Here is a 16,260-nt window from a genome sequence, read left to right on the forward strand (position 1 = left end):
CAAATGGCTGTAAGAGAAAAACATACTGATGATGGAGCAAGCTGTGCTAACAGCCATCAAAACCAAAAAGGCGCTATTCCTTTTCAAAACCAAAGTCTCTCCAACACCAATTTTTTTCACCCACACAATAAATGTAATTTTTAGATGCCAAAGATGCTATAAATGTCATAGAGCAAGAAAGAAAAAAGGATTAAATTTTTCAATTTAACAATACTAACTAAATATTTAAAAATAAAAAATAAAAACTAACTATGTTGCCTGAAATGCTCAATATATCTCGGAACAAAATCTGAGCTGTGTTTTTCTTCTTATTTCCAAATTTCTTTTTAAAAGTTTAATGCCAGAAGTAATACTCTCTCATGTCACACTATAATTCTATTCTCCTCCTTAAGCAGTTTTCTTTTACAAACCTTCCTGAGAATCAGGGAGGTTCCTGAGCGGTGCAGGTTACCATCTATTTTCTATGAATGCAGCTCACTGTCCATTATCTTGCAGTTCACCATTCTTCCAGTTGTGCCACTGCAACTGTGGATGATGACATAAATCAGATCTCTGAAATTTTTACTATTTTTACTACTCTGATCTGATTAAAAATAGAATACTCTCACTCTTGCCTTCCTCCCAAAACAATTATTTTTTGACTCAGATAATTTCTATGATCCCTTTCGATAAAACAGCACTTGCATCAGTACAGCTGAAGGTGCGGTGAACTGGGAACATGTCCAGAGGAACACTTTAATCTGGCTTTGTCACCAGAGAAGCGGCTGTGAAACTACACTACAGGGCATTTTTAAAGCAATCATGGTAAGAGTAGAAGTTCCGTTTATTAAAAAAGGCTGGGATTTATCACTAGTATATTTAGATGTCTATACGTCTAAGTCATTCCTGAAGACTCCTTTTACAGTCTGTAGCAAAATCAGGACCCAAATACGTAGAATCTGGGACTTTAAATGCAAGTTTCCAAAACGACTGAGATGAATATAGGATGACAAGTGCCTACTTCAACCAGATGAACAATTCAGATCCACGCATGTACAGTAAAGGGATATGAATTTGATGAGCTGATTCTTTCCTAGTGTGTCTAAATGGACATGAATTAAATAAAGCCTCCTTGTATCTCTTCTGCAACACTTTTGATTGGTACAGTCAGAACAACTTTGGAAAAAATAACATTATTTTCCCCATTTTAGGCACAAGAAAATGAGGTACCAGTAGGTTTCCCAAAGTCAGACAACAGCTTTTGCCAGAATCAGGAAAAAAATGCAAAACAGTCTGGATTTCTAGCTGCTAGTCTTGCTAAGTGAACACGAATCATCACTGCTGGTAAGTATCCAGTTCATTTCCCACCTCTAAAATTGCCTATCATTAAAACATACCTGCTGTATCTCCAAACGCTTTGGATACTACCGCTCTGAAAATCGATGGTGCTTTTACTTTCACAGTGCTGAAGAGAGACTCACCTGCAAGTACAACTCCAAGCCTTGCCGTCGTTGCTCCAAAACCTTGGGGACCCAGTTTCTCACATGCTTTGAAGGGATCTCTGGAGTTCTTATGAACTTCTTGAGCTGCAACCGAAAAGACACACAGACAGAAACAAAGTATAATAGCATCCCTTTGAAGTAAACACATTTATGTTAGAGATGAAGCAGTACAGGTAAAATAACCACGCATAAAGGACAACACATGGCAATGAAGTTACCACCAGCTCACTGAAATAACAGCAGACTTCATACCTACAGGTTGCAGTTAAAAATCTCCACGTCTAGCTGCCCTGGACAGTGAAGAGGAACCCCACTAACAATTTCTTGTGACTAACAGCCTTAAAACAAAACAGCAACAACTACATGAGAATACTTGAAATGAGTTCCCGGTTAGTCAGCCTGGGATGATACCTCACGTCACCGCAACGCACCCAGATGTGACCTTGCTAAGCGTGGTTACAAAACACTGTGACAACTTCTAACTCTAGATTTAGGCAGCTATGAACAGGTGAGAGAAGTACAGGGAGGAGATCTAACCATTTCTCTGGAGAGCTGGCAATCAAGAGAGCAAAATATCTGCACTCTCAAATTGCACCAACAGATTGACAGTTGTGTTTAACATCTCACACAGAGAAATAGCAAGCTTGCCACTGAATATATTTCCAAGAGAGCTCCATAACTATTCCTCTAAAGATTCCCACAGGAAAGCTTTTATAGATATATACGGAAATGTGTATATGCATACACATGAGTGTATATAGACAGATACAAACATACATTCTGACAACAGTAAGAATCCTCTTGCTGAAGCAACAAATTTTTTCAAAACCAAAAAATATTAACGTTTTCCTCAAAATTACAGAGCAAAAATAACAACTGGAATAGATTCCATTGCATTTTAATAGAAGGTGACTATTAGACATTCTTTCTGTTGGATATTGCCTCTGAGTAAATCCGAGGCAAGGAAGGCAAGGGAAGAAACTCAAAATTGACTTTGACATGCATACCCGTGGGAGACTGAGAATTTACATTTCATCTTTGAGCTTGCTGAGATGTCACTATAGGAAAAAGCAGTGCCAACATATCAACGTCTCTACAATCACAAGTAACGAAGCTGCAGCAAGGAAACCTCAATTGCTCTGGAAACATTTTGCAAGTTCCTTATTTCTTAACAGTGCTAAATTACAATTAAACGTGAAGTGAGAAAAACAACCACCAAAACAAAACACCAAACCCATGACTGATCTTAAAGTCAGAATATAAACCCTCATTTTTTCCTCTAAATCGGTCAAGAATGTTGAAGAAGCTATGGTCACAGCTGTTGCGAACTATGACAGCACCTGCAGATGAGTAACAAATGAGGAGAATGCTCCAGATGAGGGGAGACAAATCTGAAACAATACGAATGCCCACCAAGGCCTAGCTGCTTACAAGATAAATACTCTGTGGCTGGTACCTCAGCTGATGATTAACAATCCTTTTGTGCTCTGTGGCCCTGTTATATAAAGCATCCAACAAACAATTGCTTAAACGTGCAAGCACAGGTACTATGCGTAGGTATAAAGCACATGCTATACAGATGTACAAAGAATAAATGATAAACCCACTTTCTTGTGCTTACAATAATCCAATAACATATTGCAACAAATAATTATTATAATGTCAAAGAATCTTAAGCAAATCTATGTATGTGTTAGCTATATTGCTTCAGACCTGTCCCTACACAAGAAATATTTATCTGAGGACAGCTGTTGTCTCTAATACCTTCCTGTCCATACACTGACCTAATCCCTGTTTGACACACTGTAGTCTCTATTTCCTGCAAGACTAAATGATGGCTCAGATTATCAAGTGAAGAATTATTTGTTCAAGTGTGAAAAGTCAGTATGATTTAGAGCGTACACAAATTATTCTAAAATTACAAATAACTTGCAAAACAAGATGTATGGAACTTAAGATTTGCGCAGATTTCACTGCAGCAGTTTTAACACTGTCACTTTCTGGCATTCTGGTGCTTAAAAAGAACTACCAATATTTAAAAATGTAAAGAAAAAAAGTATAAAAAAGAATTAGGGAATAAATACGAAAAAATGGTTGTATTTTTAACTATGTTATACACATAGAAAGAATGTAATTCTTTCTAAAAAACTCTTCATATGAAAATAACAAAACTTTTGTTCAGACTTGAATACAATACTGGAATGTGAATGGTGCATAGCCTGAAGGGCCTGGTTTGTCATTCATAACCAGGTCAAAGTATAATGGCCTATGCAAACTATTTCAGAAAAGCCAACAGCACTGCATGTTTTCTGTCAAGGGAATAATTTGCACTCCTGGTGTAGCACGGTAGTCTTGAAAAGAGTTTGAACATTTTCCACTACAGCCAGATTGCACAGGAAGTGGGGCTTTACTTTTTTACACAACTGGAATGTGAGAAAGGTTGAACCCAGGAAGGAAACACATCCAGCTATGTTCTTGGAAATGGCTTTGTTTAAAAACAACAACAACAAAAAATCAAAACATTAATTGGCATTCTGATGAATTAATAATACCCTATACGAGCAATGGAGTCCTCCTTCCTCCATACAATCCCAGTGGAGCATGCCCTTCTCCAGTGAAAGGCACAATCATCTCCCCTTCAGCCTCTATTCCCATTTTCTACCACGGTTGTTCTCTACAGCAGCTTTCTTTCTTCTGCTCACTACAAACATCTTCAGCACTAAGGGCACCTTGGATATGCAGGAAGTCTAAAGATACCTTTCCAATTGCCATGTACTCACAGCAATTTAGAGTGAAACTTACATTTTAAATTAAAGGGGAAGACAGGAACAAAAAATAAATACCCTATTGGCATGCTGAAAGCAAACTGGTATCTGGACCTGAGTATAAATAGTGTCACAGGATGTGAACAAATTGTCCAAAAAGAACAATTGAGATACAAGTTCAAAATATTATTCTCCTGTAAAAACCAAATACACACCCTACTTTTTAAAGAGCGTTGAGATTTTCTGCTCTAACACAAAACAGAGAAGAAAAGAAAGGATGAAACCACATACTGTTATTACCAGAGGATGCTTTCTCCAGGATTTCTGTAACACTGAAAGCACTAAGAAAGGTTCAGAGCACGAGCTGTTCAACCATGTTTATTGAAATTTTACTACAACTTCAAAAAGTAAAACTTAAGAAAGGAGGTATATTGTTGCCAAAATAAGCTGGGTGCTTTGCATCCGTACAGGGAACAAATAAGAAAAAGTCACCACCAAGTTTGCAGAGTAATATAAACAGACAGCAAACAGATGAGTAGGATGAAACAAATTGAAGAGTGGTGCAAAGTGTCTGGTTAGAATACCTCTTTTTCAGGTTTGTTTATTTTGCTGCTGTTTCTGCAGAGAGAGAAAAGGACTATCATTTATGTTTTTTCTGGTGTTCTGAGGAGAAATCTCTGCAAAGCGAGTTACTGCAGAGGAAGCAGTATACAAGGAGACAAATCTGAGAGCCAGACTGCAGTCATTCATGACTTTCATATGGTGTAATTGTGCAACTCCAGAAATTACAGTGAAATTAGACAGCAACAAAGGGAAGAAGAAAAAGCGGAGGTATTAAATGCTTTTTTTGCCTCAGTCTTTAATAGTACTGAGAGACCTTGGGCTGCCGGTCCCCTGAGTCACAGGACCATGAGTGTGCAAACAGTGACTTTCCATCTGCGGACACTGAAATTGTAAGGGACCATCTGTACCAGCTGAATGTTCACAAGACCATGGGGCCTGATGGGATTCATCCCAGGGTACTGAAGGAGCTAGAGGATGTTATGGCAGGACCCCTCTCGATCATCTACCAAAGATCTTGGGAGTCTGGGGAGGTCCCTGCTGACTGGAAGCTAGTCAGTGTTACTCCAATTTACAGGACAGGTGTGAGAGAAGACTCAGAGAACTACAGACCTGTTAATCTAACCTCAGTTCCTGGAAAAATTATGGAGAAGATCATACTGAGTGCTACTGAAAGGCATTTAAAGAACAATGCAATCATTGGGCACAGGCGACATGGGTTCGCAAAGGGAAGGTCCTGTTTAACTAATTTGATATCCTTCTATGATAAGGTCACCCACCTAGTGGATGAAGGGAAGGCAGTGGATATAGTTTTTCTGGATTTTAGTAAGGGTTTTGATACCGTCCCTCACAGCATCCTTCCGGACAAGTTGTCCAACTGTGGGATAAGCAGGTACCTGGTGTGCTGGGTGAAGAACTGGCTGGAAGGCAGAGCTCAAAGGGTTGTAGTGAACAAGGCTACATCTGGCTGGCGACCAGTCACCAGTGGTGTTCTTTAGGGCTCAATCCTAGGGCCAGTTCTGTTCAATATATTTGTCAATGATCTGGATGCAGAGTTGAACACACCATTATCAAGTTTGCTGATGATACTAAACTGGAAGGTGCTGTTAACTCTCTGGAGGGACAGGAGGCCTTGCAGGGGGATCTAGATAGATTGGAGCATTGGGCAATGATTAATGGGATGAAATTTAACAAGTCCAAATGCCAGATCCTGCACCTAGGACAGAGTAACACCAGGTACAAGCATAAACTGGGAGAGGAGTGACTGGGGAGCAGCCCTGCAGAAAGGGATTTGGGGGTGCTGGTTGGCAGCAGGCTCAACATGAGTCAGCAGCGTGCCCTGGCAGCCAGGAGGGCAAACGCCATCCTGGGGTGCATCACACCCAGCACAGCCAGCCGGTCAAAAGAGATGATTGTCCCACTGCATTCAGCGTTGGTGAGGCCTCACCTGCAGTACTGTGTGCAGTTCTGGGCCCCACAATTTAAGAAGGATGTGAAGGTCCATGAATGTGTCCAGATGAAGGCAACAAAGCTGGTGAAAGGTCTGGCAGGCATGTCCTGTGAGGAGCAGCTAAGGACTTTGGGTATGTCTAATTTGGAGAAAAAGAGGCTGAGGGGCCACCTCATTGCTCTCTACAGCTTCCTGAGGAGGGGAAGTGGAGAGGAGGGTGCTGAGCTCTTCTCCCTGGTATCCAGTGACAGCATGCCTGGGAACGGTTCAAAGCTGCATCAGGGGAGGGTCAGACTTGACATGAGGAAGCATTTCTTTACTGAGAGGGTGTTCAAACAGTGGAACAGGCTTCCTAGAGAGGTGGTCGACGAGCCACGCCTGTCAATGTTTAAGAGGCATTTGGACAATGCTCTTTATAACATGCTTTAACTTTTGGTCAGCCCTGAAGGGGTCAGGGGGTTGGACTAGATGATCGTTGTAGGAGCCCTGCAACTGAAAATATATTCTATTCTAACTAGAGGAGATGGTCTGCATTTTAAGCATATAAATCCTGATTTTCCCCTCTTAATGTTTCCTAACGTTTTTAGTTTTATAACCTCTACTCACCTGCTTTACTTTCAATTTCAGGATTATTCTCATGTGTAAAATAAAGCACACATAGTACAAGGCATGATGGTGGGTGAGTGAGTTATACTACTGATTCTGACACTTGCTCATGTGGTGTCACATTCAGTGAGAACACAGGAGGAAAATATCTGAGACATATCTGAATTAAAACAATAAACAAGGAAATGAGTATTAAAAAGTGGCAGCTGATACCACAACTCGGGCAAGAAACAAAAAGGCAAGAAGTACTAGCATATCTTAATTACAGTGCAGTAAAGCAAAACATATTCTTGTTCTTTGGACTTTCGAGGGCCAACACACAGATGGGTCAATAGCTGCCTTTCATTGACCCAAGTTTTCTTATATCCATACACTATATAAGGCTGTCAAAATCCATCCTCTCTGCCACCAGGATAATGCTTCTTCCCTGAATGAGATGATTCCTGAGCTGATTCAGGGCCACCAGAAAACATGCCTGTGTGAGTAAGCTCCTTTGACACTACAGTGGCAGGAGCTGTAAATGCCTGTGCTCCTCTCTGCCATTTGCAGAGGAAGCTTTTCCGTACTGAAGGCAAGCAGCACCAGTCAAAGCAGTTGAGTTTGCACACACTCCACTGCCACTGAGAGCTACAAACCAACAAACGTTCAGTTGATCCAGGAACTAGGAACGAAGGACTGAAGCTCTTCATTGCAGCCCCACCACTGGTAACGGGTTGCAATGCTTTTCCAGAATTCTCCTTCACAATACTTGGCCTCCATAAGGCAGAAAAAAATGTAAAACTTGCCGTTCAGCTGCACAACTGTATAGCAGCATCCAGTTCACCCTGGGGAGGAGAAATCATACTTTTCCTTTAACAGCAATCAACATAATTTAAAGAACAATTAGTGGATAACCAATCTTGAAAGTACTGAGTTCCCTTCTATATATTAGTAAGACGATGCAGTAGGCAAGCTTAGCAGATATAAAATACCACATTCACTGTATGAAGAGCAGCAGAGTGAGATGGTCTACTCAGTCTTTTTCATGTCCAGTTTCCTCCTGTATACAATTGTTTCCTCAGCTTTACAGGTTAGCAATACAATTTATAGAACTAAAAAATTATTTGCCTAATTGGACAAAAACCAAAAACGTATTTATTTGCTATAGGAATGTGTCTTATTTTGTGATTTTACAAGAAGGAAAAAAACATACTACAGACAGCATTTTAGCAATACAGCATGTAAATAATAACCAAAAAGAAAAGCGGAGTTAGTAACATCTGAGAAGTCATCATCCCTTTCCACAAAATGGAGAAGAAAGTGAGTTAGTTGGGAACTCATTTCCAGAGACATGAATCACAAGATGTATTTAAGATAAACCATTTATAGTAACAACTTCAAGAGAGGAAATCATCACAACTAAGGCAAAACAAAGTTACATCTTATAAAGAAAGAGATCACTACCTTTTTATGAAGTGCATGGAATTCACTATACCTCTTCTCCACAAAATGTTTCCTTCCACTCATTAGCACCTCTATTTTAAAGACCTGAAAATTATAAATAATAAAAAGGAGATTAATGTACTTGCACAAACAGTTCTGTGACATGGCTGTGACTGCACATTTTACCATGGTCATTCCAGTAGGTGGTCCCAAAAAACCCATGATGACTCACAAGGCATAGAAGTACAACAGTGATTAATGGGAAGCATGGCTGAATCTTCTGTTGAGAAGTTTGTTCAACAAACATACAAAAACACAAGTTAAGCTTAGAATGCGTACTGCTAAGCATTAAAATATTCCGTTTCAGAAATATTTAATACATTTTGAAGTAGTTAAAAAAAAAGATTAAAACAAAGGATGGTAAAAACAACAACAACAACAAAAGATAAAAGAAAGAAAGATTCATTCTTTTTCTCCTCTTACAATACGGCATACTAACACACTCACACATGATCAGTAAGAACTGGATAACAGATGCAGTACGTTAAGCATGGAAAAGGAGAAATAAATAAATGCAAACACTATATCACAGGTTAATTTCCTCCTAACCTACAAATTCATCTGCAGTCTCAATTGAGCTTGTGCTACTATCTACACCCTAGGAAAAAAAAAAAAACCAAACATCGCAAATGCTTGTTTTCTTTGTATGATACATGTGACAGCTTTTGTTTCTGCCTCTGGAAGGTTGAAAGGCCAGGAGAAGCAGCTCTCTGGATCCACTAATTAGTAGTCACTAACATGACATTTTCTTGATTCTCAGGTCACCAGGTCAGTTCTGAGGGCAAGTGATGAGAAATATTTTGAAGAACTCAAGAAAACACAGTCTATTAAATAAAGACAAGATCAGCAGAAAAGGTGCCTGGTCTATCTAGGAGTTCTTTGTTTTCTGTTTGCTCAGAAAATGCTGGAAATAATTATTTCCAGGACAACGAGAGACAATGTTCAGGACAGATGATTACATCAAGACCCAAGACTTAGGCCAAATAAAAAGTTCTTTGAAATAAATTTGCAAACAGTGTTTATGTCTCAATGCAGAAAAAAGGGGTTTCTGTCACAACATGCTCAGCTAGCATTAATCAGAGCAAACATAGAGAAACCGTGCTGGATAAACATTTTCTATTGTCCACTAGAACCTGCCTTTCAAACAGGTCAAAATGCTATTGTTTTCACCGGCTAGCCAAACCACATTAGAAACAGACAACATTTTATTTAATCCAGACTGAAATGTGTCTACCTTTGTTTGAATGCAGTATGGATGGGACTGCAGTCATTTCACACCAATGTTTACATTAGCAAAATTAGTTCAGATCATTGTAATCCATCAAAATAACTTGTGCTACATTCTACCTCTTTGAAAAGGACTATTTCTGTGTCCTAATCACTGCGAGCACATGACCTTATTTGGGTGCATTGATTTTTTTCTTTTCCCCCTATCTATTTAGACTATTTTGGGAGAACAGCTATTGGCTATGAAACAATTTTCCTCTACACATGAAAAAACTCCAAGGCACCCTTAGGAATATGTTGTAAGTTCAGAGTTGTAAAGAGACTCACATGCAAAGAAAAAAATCAATGTAGGCTTTTTTCTTTAGTTGAGACTTAACATCCTAATTATATGAGAGGAAAGCATTATTTACATCCTATATTCTACACACAGTATGAAAGAAATAGTTCTGCAAGTAACAAAATGCTTTGGATTGTACAGGAAAGCCACTGCATTGAACGAGTTTCAAGGATATCTTGGTGTGAAGAATGGATAACAGAATACGAAATTAGTTAAGTCAGAAGTGACCATGAGTCATTAGTTAAGGTGTTTCAACAGTTTTGAATTAACTTGGTATTAAATCTCCAGCAATTACGAGCAACTCATAACACTCACTTACACCTCAGTCAGCTAAGAGCCTCCACACCACTGTTAGTTTAGCACTTTTGTTGGCTACAGGGTTTGCCAAGCAATTTGGAGAAGTCTAAGGGGTGCCTGCCTCAGCTATAAGCACTCCTTTGACAGGTAACTTTCTTGTGAATCATCGCTTGGCTTGTGCAGTCCCATTTTGCTTTTAGTCATATATGTGCAACTTCAGAGAAATGTCTTTCCCTCTGAAGTCTATAAACCAGTCATTTCATAAAGGAGAGTAGTTGGAACATGGGGAAGAAAGGAAATATAAATCCCTCTGTGGACCTTCTTTTCAAAGCATGTATCTGTTTTGTTCTGTGTTTCATCACTGGTTAAGGAATTTCAGAAATGGCTTCAGAACACCAAAAAGCATGCAGCATTTATTCAGCCTCCTTTTTATTCTTAGCAAAGTTTTAATTACTGTGTGCATGATTTTAGCTAACAAGATGACACTGAAGAATATATTTGCCAGTCACTTTTGCAGAAGACATGAGAAGAGAGAACCACAGCTTCCTGTGCACAGTGATGTCATTTCCAAAACCACAAATCTGCTACCTTTACACCCTCAACTGTTTGTACCAGTACAGAGGCTTTAACTTTGCCTCCTACCGTCCAGAGCCCTTGGATCCAGCTTTAGCAGCCACCTAAAATTTACAATGCTGGACAACAGATCTGCTATGCATGAAGTTGAAAATTACTATTTGAAAACAAAACCCATGCCATTTCTAATCGACTCACTGTGGCACCTGTATTTCAGAAATGCAAAGCAATTTGTGATAAGTAAGTGGAAAATCTGTAAATGTTTTCGTTTAATGCAAATCTAAATATTAAACTGGTTTACAAATTAACTTACAAAGAAGAAATGCAAGTAAGTGAAATAACACATATTATGCTTATGAACTTCATATTATTAAAAGACTATTTAGACAGCATAAATTCCAGGTTTGCCTCCTCACTGTTTACCAGATCACAATTCACAAGAGCAAACTAAAAGCACAGAAGTGAGTTCCTGTGCCACTATTTCATATAACAACATGGCTTTGTGTGAAAGACAGAAAGATACATTAGCTTACAAGAGAGACAGGATCTCTTCATGGCTTCAAAATAGCTATAGACAAATCTCACACAAATTTAACTGAGCAATTGCAGGCCCTGACAGAAAAACAATGTAAGGAAACTGGTGAACATAGATGGAAGTGCCAAAATAAAGACGGAAGAACTATGGGGGAAAAAATGCAACACTGCAAGGAAATTACTTTTCTTGTAAAAATGTTCATGTTCTATGAACAGATAACTCTGAAAAGACATATGACTTTTTATAAGTGACAGTTAGCTAAATGAAAAATGCAACAATTAATCATTGAATAAGACAAGTAAAATGCTTTTCCCATAGTCATTGAAATACCAGAAATTACACTGCACTGAAAGATTTGCAGTTCATCCTGACTAGAACACAAGGGACCATAGATATGAAGACACCAATTAGAAAATGCTTTACTCTGAAACTAGAAATGACTCGCCTTTCTTGATCACTACCACAACAGTTATCAACAATGTTTGCGTAAAGCCAGAAGATCATTATCCATTAAAAGCATTCTTCCAACAGAATTTAACCCACATAAATGATGTACGGGACAAACACATTTGGACTGGATATCAGTATGAACAATGTTGGTCTTTTGCCTAGCAGAATTGCAGATCTGCCACTGAAATTCATAACCATCAAACCTGTGAAGAAAACTCTTCAAGAAGAATTCCTAAGGTTTTCATTAATCATATAGTAAAAACTTTCAGGTCCAATTACAAAACAGATGTACATATGACTTTTTTTTAAAAAAAAAACAACACTTTTTTTGCCTGTCTTATTTGCCTCCACTTTGTTTCAATGATACGGATTATATTCAGATCTTGGAAACCATTTTCTTAATTTCTTATTGTTAGCAAGTATGTCTAATTTTGCTGTTTTCCTGAATGTATCTGTTTCTCATCATTAGCAAACCTCTAACTGAATGATCCTTTTTCACTGTTTTCAAGAATAATACTTACATTTCTCTTCTTTCTGCAGAAATTGGACAGTACTACATAATAACTAAATTGGATTATATATGGGCAAACAATTGGCACTCTATCACTGTGAATTTCCAAGACAGAAAGAACAAATGGAATATAATAGGAACCAATAAGACATACAAGAATAACTCATGCCTTCCTGTAAACACACCAGTGTTGTAAGTGCGCATCAAGAACTGTGTGGTAAATAACACTGATACTGCCCTCCTTCACTTCTTCCCTATGTCAAATGCTTACACTGGATGCAAAAGGACATCTTTTATCTGATGATTTGATGCAAAAATATGCAGATCCAGTAACTTTGTCTCAACAAACCCAGAATGATCAGTTTAACAAAAAACACAGACAAGAATGACAAACATCACCAGGGGTCGGGAGGAAAACTAACAAGAACAGTAACTTCTCAGCTTGGTTTTCTATTACATGAGAAATACACAGATGGCACTTTTATTACTCATGGAAATTACATTAACTACACAGTTTATAATTACGGTAAGTTAATGCTATCATATTGTGTATATTTATACATGGAAAAATTAATTGCAAAGTATATAAACTTCTGAAAAATTACAGTTGAGAAAGAGATTTAGGGCAGCCTTGTTTAGAATGAGGAGATAGATACAAAAACCAGAAGCAGAAAAAGAGAAGTTTACAAAAAACAGATACATTTGTCTAACATTCACCAGGAAAGAAAACCCCACAAAATTCTAGTACTGTGCTTTTCTCTCTCAAGACCAAGCTTACCAACACTAATTCTATTTAATATATTACTTACAGAAAGAATTACATCCCTTTAGATGCTTCAGTATGCTTGACAGATTTTTGTCTGAGCAACAGCTAATGCATTCAAAGCGTCAAGAAACTCAACCTTAAACCTTTGTCATGACCGTATGGAAGGAATTCCAGAGCAAATGAAATGACAGCTACGGTCCATGAAACACTAATAGGATTTCCACGTGTTTAGTGTTTCATTATTGTTCAGACAATGGCACATTTTCTGTCTCAGTTGTGCTATGACTAGAACAAGACCATGGAATATAGTAGAGATCAAAAGATGACTTTAAACTTATTCCCATCCAACTGATCCAGGAGAAAAACGATAGTCCACAGAATCAGTAAGAGCAGCTGGGTGGTGGTGGTAACCAGAGCTGCATGTAGTTGCAGCAGCAATTTGGTATCTCAGGGGTGTAAGTGCCTCATGGCAATGCTCCATACTTCTGAATGCCCTCTACAGCAGAGGCGGAGACGAGGACGGTATTCAGAGCCAACTCAAACTTCATAGCAGCCTTGATAAAACTGAATCTCGCTATCCCCCAAATGAAAACAAATTAACTTATTCTGACTTCATCCTTTGGAAGGGAGGCAGCAAAACTCAGTTCTGCAGTGGGCACAGGGCAGGTCGAGGACGCAGAGACAGGCTGACATGGGTCACGGAGGCATGAGGTGAGGGAAAACCTTTTTCTCTCCTCTCCAACCACATTTCCCTCAGTACTAGTTCTCCCCTGTCTTGCACCCACTGTTCACTTTGGGTTATCCCCACCATGTCCACTTGCTGAGACTTAAGACCTTCTGTGCCTTAGGTAGGTTGCTTATAGTCACATCTTTGCCTCCTCCCTGTAGCAATTGCTCTCCCCACCCTACACAAGCAGCCCCTACACAAGCTCCTGCATGGTCTTCATGTAAGGAAAGGGCCCCCTTCCTGCCGCAGGACTGGGAAACAAGTTGGGGCCCAGTAAAGAAAGAAGCAGAACAGCCCTGAAGCTCTGTTTGATCCTTTTGGTTTTGCTGGGGCCCTAAGAAAGGATGAAAGTGGCTGTAAGAGACAGTAGAGAAGCGAAAGATTAGATATTAGAAACAGAGTAATCAGTGTTGGGGGGGCGGATGAACAGGGACAGGGCTGAGAGTCATCTGTCCTTCCCAGCAGCAGTCTTCACACGTGCTGAACCCTTTTTCCTGATGGCCACGAGAGCAGGCAGAAGCAGGAGCCGCAGATGGGCAGCTCAGCTAGGGCAGACATTTGGAGCAGTGGTCCTCACAGGCCAGCAATGTGCCCACAGCTCCTCCGTCTCTCTGCTGACACGGGAAACCGCTTGTGCCTGTGCTTCGACCTCCAGCGGTACAGCTCTACTCAACACAAGTGTTCACTTTTACTGAAGGGCCCCAAAGCGATTCAGATCCATTACGTTATCCATGACAAGATATGCTTATCTTACCTAAAGTCAGCTCAAAAGTTGGGTTGGACCCACAAACAGTCCCTTTCCCCCACCTCAAGCACTGCCACATCTGTTAAATGAAATCAGACTGTTTCACTTAGTCCTAATTACAATGTACAACATGAAGTTACAGCACAAGAAAAAAAGTATATAGTTCTATTAACTACAGAAATCAAGGCTTGACATTATGCAATTATGACATTGCTTTGTGCAGAGTCTGTGAAGGAGAAAGACCATCTCAGAGAAGTGAAATGTTCACTGCAAAATTTCCAGAGAATATTCCCAACAGCTCCAGCCTGCGTGAAACAGTTACCTGACCTCTCCTGGCCTGGAGAAGCAGCTTTACTGTTTTTATAACACAACAAAGAGATTTTCTACTGTGACATAAACCCACTGAGAGGACAAGTACGTTGTTTCACTGACTCCTGGTAAATCTTGTGTTACTGCAATCTAACTTGGACCTTCATTACTAAAAAAAAAAAAGATGTGTAACTAAGAACAAGCACAAGCACACATTCTTATAAATGTGGCTCCTACTTCAAATGTCTCCTTACTAATTTTATGTAAGCTTCAGCCATTTATTTACTGAAAAAGTTGTCTCTTCACTAACACTTACCAGTGTTACTGGTACCAATACCTACCTAAAACAGATCACAGTCTCTTCGAGAACCTTTCAGTGTGCAGTTTGTCTTTCCCACCAATACTACAAAATAATTAAGGATATTCCCTTTCCTACGGTCTTTTGCAGTATGGGTCTCCTCCACTCATAAAATGGGACAGTGTTGGTAGGAATTACGTACAAAAGGCATGCATAAGACTCAGGGGTATTCTTTCTGAAGATGGCCTTTGAGAACTGTATGTCATATTTCTTAGGGTTTAGAGGAAGAGGTAGTAAAACAATTTATACTGAAACCCAGTCAGACAGTTTTGTAATTCCTACAACATGGGAAGCTCGAGGGAGGCTTCTACGGAGCTGTCACTGTTGAATGAAAGAGTAGCTGACATATAAGAGTAAGTAATTTTCTGATTTTTTCAACTCTCTTTAAACCAATCTTTTCCAAACACATGGTTCATAAAATCCCATAGGAACTTCTCTGTCATTTCCTGAAAAATAACTTACTTGGCTTTCCAAGCTACAAAGCCTCTCCCTTGCCAGCAAAACACTGACTATGGAAATCTAATTTGTAACCAAACCAAGAAGCTACAAGATCTGACTTGCTTTTGATATTTTTCTTTATTAGCTCTGCAGAGCACAACTGTTACACAGATGACACCCTTTTAAAATCTCATTGTCACTGTGGTCACTTATTTGGCTAACTTCCCTAGAATCAAACTTAAGGAAAAATGTGTTGATCTTTTACTGAAAAAGGAAAAAGTTCCTAACACATGCTAATGCCTACAGTTACACAGACAAAAAAATTAGCCTGCTCTATTTGTCCATCTGGATCATCTCAATGTCTCTTATCAGAAGTGTTCTACTAATAGAACAGCCATGAGCCTTTTTATGGAAAAGATGAACTTTCCAATAGAAATATTACATTGGAATAAAACTGAATATTGCAAAAAATAACTGATGGCAAAAGTATATTTACATGAAACAGATGAATTCTAAGTTTGATGAAATATAAGGACTTCTATTTTGTCACAAAATCCTTTGCTATTTCATCTGGAGAGCCTATAAAGAGTCCTCTCACTTCTCAAGGAAGGATGCAACTCCTAACCACAATGAAAGTGTCCT

General features: G+C 39.1%; 1 protein-coding gene across 2 annotated transcripts in view; it reads right to left on the reverse strand.

Moving 5' to 3' along the window:
- SNX24 (sorting nexin 24) overlaps nucleotides 1–16,260 on the reverse strand; it is a 94,272-nt gene that overhangs the window by 38,642 nt on the left and 39,370 nt on the right. The window contains exons 2-3 of one of the 2 annotated variants that reach the window (XM_082335569.1): nucleotides 8,307–8,390; nucleotides 1,461–1,565 (exon numbers count right to left, since the gene is read on the reverse strand). In XM_082335569.1, coding sequence (XP_082191695.1) covers nucleotides 1,461–1,565; nucleotides 8,307–8,390 — 189 coding nt within the window. Of the gene's footprint in view, nucleotides 1–1,460; nucleotides 1,566–7,498; nucleotides 7,589–8,306; nucleotides 8,391–16,260 lie in introns of those variants that run through there. The other variant, XM_082335570.1, reaches the window with a different exon arrangement.

This window comes from Platalea leucorodia (assembly GCF_965183815.1).
Source record: "Platalea leucorodia genome assembly, chromosome: Z".
NCBI classification, from domain to species: Eukaryota; Metazoa; Chordata; class Aves; order Pelecaniformes; family Threskiornithidae; genus Platalea; species Platalea leucorodia.